Genomic DNA, 4,541 nt, shown 5'->3' on the forward strand with positions numbered 1-4,541 from the left:
TAGACCCATTATTTCACACTTTGGTCGTATCTCCATTGACTGACTTAATAAAAGGCATTGCGTACATATGAATAGTTTGATTTCAAGGAGAAATTTTGTACAAGTGGATTAAGTTGAAAAAATAATTTTCTATACACGGGACGCATACACCGGACATAATGCATTATCTTATGATCAAGTCTTTAACCCGAATAAACGTATGGTTGTGGTAGCCTCTCGATTTTGAGTGAGTGGTCCATGCATGGGTTTTGGAATAATTCTTTCTCTCTCAACTTATTGTATATATATAGCAGATAAAACACAGCCTTTTGGCATCAATCATCACAGCCATGAAGGCTCTGATCACACTTGTAACATTTTCTTTTTATTCATCTTGCCTTTGGTTACTCTTTGCTTCATCACTTTGCACCTTGTGTTCCTGTAATCAGAACTCAGATCATATACAATGTATATCCACGGAACGATTGGTGCTTATCCAGTTCAAGAACAACCTGGTAGACCATTCCAACCGCCTCTCTTCTTGGTCCGGTGACAACTGTTGCAGTTGGTCGGGTGTAGTCTGTGATAACTTCACCCACCATGTCCAGGAGCTTCGCCTTCGTGGACCTGATGATGATGAACGTGAAGAAGCAACAAAACAAATGTTAGGAGGAATCATAAGTCCTTCTTTGATCAAGTTGGAACAACTTCAATACCTAGACTTGAGTTGCAACGATTTTGAATTCAGTCCAATTCCATCATTCATTGGCTCTTTTCAGAATCTAAGATATCTTAACATCTCAATGTCGCAATTCGGTGGGGAAGTTCCTCACCAGCTTGGGAATCTTTCGGAGTTGCTTGTTCTTGATCTTCATGACGATCCTATGCTCGGTAATCTTCAATCAGAGAATTTAAAATGGATAGAGATGAATCTGAAGCGCTTGCAATACCTGGATATGAGTGGCATCAACCTCACCGGAGCTTCAGATCACTGGCTTCAGGCGATCAACTCCCTACCTTCTTTGCAAGAACTGCACTTTTGTTCATGTGGTTTATCTCAAATTCCTAGTGACCCAACCAGAGTTAGTTTTACTTCCATTAACGTCTTAGACCTTTCGTATAACAACTTCAACGGTTTGTTGCCTGGGTGGGTTTTCAGTCTTCATGATTTAGTTTCGTTAGATCTTACTGGTTGCTTTATTGGTGGTTTAAATCCTGGAACTCGTGGTGGTTTCAATAGTATGCCTTCTTTGACGACTCTTCGTGTTTTCGGTAACAATTTTGTTAATTCTTCTTCCATACTAAACAGCTTGCCTAGCTTAAGTAATCTCCATTATCTTGATGCTGGTAACTGCAATCTTACTGATCCCATTCTTTGCAACCTTCAAATCCCGTCTTCGAATATTGTTCATCTTGACTTATCAAACAATCAAATCGTTGAGGTGATACCTAAATCTTTAGGTAATCTTTGCAATTTGACAACCCTTGATTTGCAGTATAACAAATTTTTCGGTGATGTGTCTGAGCTTCTTGAAAGATTTTGTGAATGTGAGTCACCTAAACTGGAGCTGTTATCTTTACGTGGCAATTATCTCACTGGTCGACTACCAGAAAAGATAGGAAGATTGAAGAATCTGGTCAGCATTGATATTGCATACAATAGGTTAACAGGAATTCTTCCACGTTCTTTAGGAAGTTTGTCACTCTTGCAGACATTGCAGCTTAATACAAATCAATTGGAGGGTTGGATTCCAGATTCAGTTGGTGATCTATCCTCCCTGAAATATTTTGATCTTTCGTATAACAAGTTGAATGGAAGTCTTCCGAAAAGTATTGGAAAACTTGGGAAGTTAAGTTTTCTGACTCTTCATCGCAATTCATTAACAGGTATTGTGACCGAAGACCATTTCGCGAATCTAACAGATTTGGACACTTTGTGGGTTGGGGACAATAAGTTAGCGTTTGACCTAGTCAACACCTGGATTCCACCTTTTCAACTCAATGTGCTGAGTTTAGGTTCTTGCAATTTGGGCCCACGTTTTCCTTTGTGGGTTCAATCGCAAACAAGCTTGGAACAATTGGATTTAGCAAACGCAAACATATCAGACACCATCCCGAATTGGATCTGGAGTAGTTTCTCTTCTCTAACGTTCTTGAACATATCCCATAATAACATTGTCGGAAAATTGGGAGATGTTAGTGTTCTTCCACCAGGAGCAGTATTAGATCTAAGCTCAAACCATTTCTCTGGGGGATTACCTCGTAATTTCAATAAACCTGACTTGGATTTCCTGGATCTTTCATACAATAATCTTTCTGGGTCTCTTGATCAGTTCTTGTGTGATGGCATTCAAGAATCGCGACAACTAAGAGTTCTTAATCTAGCGAACAATAACATGTCAGGTGGTCTCCCGAATTGTTGGATGAATTGGGAATCTTTAGTAATCTTGAGCCTAGAGAAAAACAAGTTATCTGGTAAAATCCCATCATCTTTGGGAAATATTCCTACCTTGGAATCACTAGACATGGGAAATAACAAGTTGTCGAATGAAATACCAATGTCTTTATTGAATTCCAAAAGCCTGTTGATTGTTGAGCTTGCCGAAAATGAACTCACTGGGAGAATACCGACATCAATAGGAAGAAATGATGCAAGTTTAAAAATTCTCAGTCTTCGTTCCAACGGATTAGAAGGTGAAATCCCGAGTGAATTATGTCGTCTCGCTTCTATACAAATCTTGGATCTTGCTGATAACAATCTTTCTGGGTACCTACCGAAATGCTTTACAAACTTCAGTGTCATTTCTGGAAAAGAAACGTCCAGTCCGATTGTTCTTTACGATGCTCTTTTCCAGAATCAACTTCTAGGCAGTGCCACGTTGGTGACAAAGGGACGAGTTTCTTCATATAGCACCATTCTTTATCTAGTGACAACATTAGACCTTTCGGATAACAAGTTTTCTGGTTCGATTCCTGATGAACTTATGGCACTTTCAGGGTTACGCTACCTGAATCTTTCTCAAAATCAATTAACAGGAAACATTCCCAACACTTTCGATGAAATGAGAGAGCTCGAGTCTTTGGATTTGTCTGTGAACCATCTTGATGGAAAGATTCCTTTGAGCTTGGCTGGGTTAACTGCTCTGAGTTTGTTGAACGTATCATACAACAATCTTAATGGAACAATCCCGACAGGGCGGCAGCTTCAAACCTTCAATGAATTTAGTTTCATTGGAAATCATGCACTTTGTGGGGTTCCTCTTCCGGGGTGCCGACAAAAAACTGATGATACCAAGGGAGCTAATCACGATCATGGTGAACCTGATGGCACTGATTGGATCCTAGTGATATGTATCATCGTTGGATTGGCTGTTGGTTTCTGGATCACAATTGGCACGTTGATTGTCAGCAAACGATTTAGAGATGCATATTATCATTTTCTAGACGAAACGGAGATCAAGCTCGCAAATTTCATTCTTCTCGTATCCATGTACGTAAGCCATATCCCATAATTGTAGTTTTTCACTTGACTTCTATGTTCCGATTACGAGTAAAATTACTAGTTACTTTCTAGGTTTTGAAATACAAAGAAAGTAAATGTATGTATACTCACAAAGATTATATATGTATATTTCTTAAAATTTTGTTCATCTAAATATGATAAAAACAGAAGTTTAGAAACTTTATGCGTAAAAGTATTTTGGAAGGAATAAACTGGAAGAAGAAAAAAAAGAAAGATATAGCCATATTTATATAAGGCTTTTCGTAAAGTTATCAAATATTTCCATTTTTTATAATATAACTATCACTTAAATCGTTATTTGTTACAAAATTGGTCCTTCTTTTTAAGTAATTTTTTTTGACTATTCCTCCTTGTTACAACTTACAATAATTATTTTTGAAATTTCTCATTTATTAATCTAACACTTCAATTTATAATATGGAGCATATTGAAGACATCGCCGAAGAATTATGGACAAATGGGAACATGACGAATGAGGCCAAAAGAAGATAAACTTAAAACGGATGTAAATTTTTATCCGTAAAAAAATTGAAGTCCCTCAAACTCCACTGTTTAGGCATCTATTTTTTTTTTTTGTCAATTTTCGTGCAATTTCTGTTTTTATTTATTATCTTTTAACGTCAATTTCACTTTTTCAAAATTTGGCACACCTGTCAAATTTAGATTCCTGTATATAAAAAAAGTTTGTAAGCCTTTCATAGGTATCTTGAATTCAATAATAAAAATTTTCTTGAACATTTCGATGTTCTTGCTTTTGTCTTGCATCAATTTCATATTATAAATTTTCTTTGTGTTATGAAATTGGGATTTTAAGATCCCTAACAACAAAAATAACTTCATTAATTTTGGTGGAGGTCATACAAAAAAGCCAAGTCTATAGCAAATAAAATTTTTGTAGTATATCTATATGGAATTGACAGTAATCTTGTTTACAGTAGAACTTTTTTGTGATAATCAATGAAAAGACTTAGAATATGGATGGATTTTTCTTTTTATCTTAAAATAAAATTTTAGTCTTTAGACATTTGATTAGTTTAGA

At 36.4% G+C, this 4,541-nt stretch overlaps 1 protein-coding gene across 2 annotated transcripts; it reads left to right on the forward strand.

Moving 5' to 3' along the window:
- Positions 1–312: 312 nt before the first annotated feature.
- On the forward strand, positions 313–4,250 carry LOC145069625 (receptor-like protein EIX2). Of its 2 annotated transcripts, none has more exons than XM_079016573.1 (2): positions 313–3,469; positions 3,926–4,250. In XM_079016573.1, the coding sequence occupies exons 1-2, from the start codon at positions 330–332 to the stop codon at positions 3,969–3,971; spliced, it is 3,186 nt and encodes a 1,061-aa protein (XP_078872699.1). In that variant the 5' UTR covers positions 313–329; the 3' UTR covers positions 3,972–4,250. The 2 variants fall into 2 exon arrangements, with proteins under 2 accessions (XP_078872699.1, XP_078872700.1); XM_079016574.1 differs by having other exon boundaries at positions 3,936–4,248.
- Positions 4,251–4,541: the final 291 nt, after the last annotated feature.

Source organism: Lactuca serriola, chromosome 8 (assembly GCF_051521515.1).
Source record: "Lactuca serriola cultivar US96UC23 chromosome 8, Lser_US96UC23_V15, whole genome shotgun sequence".
NCBI classification, from domain to species: domain Eukaryota; kingdom Viridiplantae; phylum Streptophyta; class Magnoliopsida; order Asterales; family Asteraceae; genus Lactuca; species Lactuca serriola.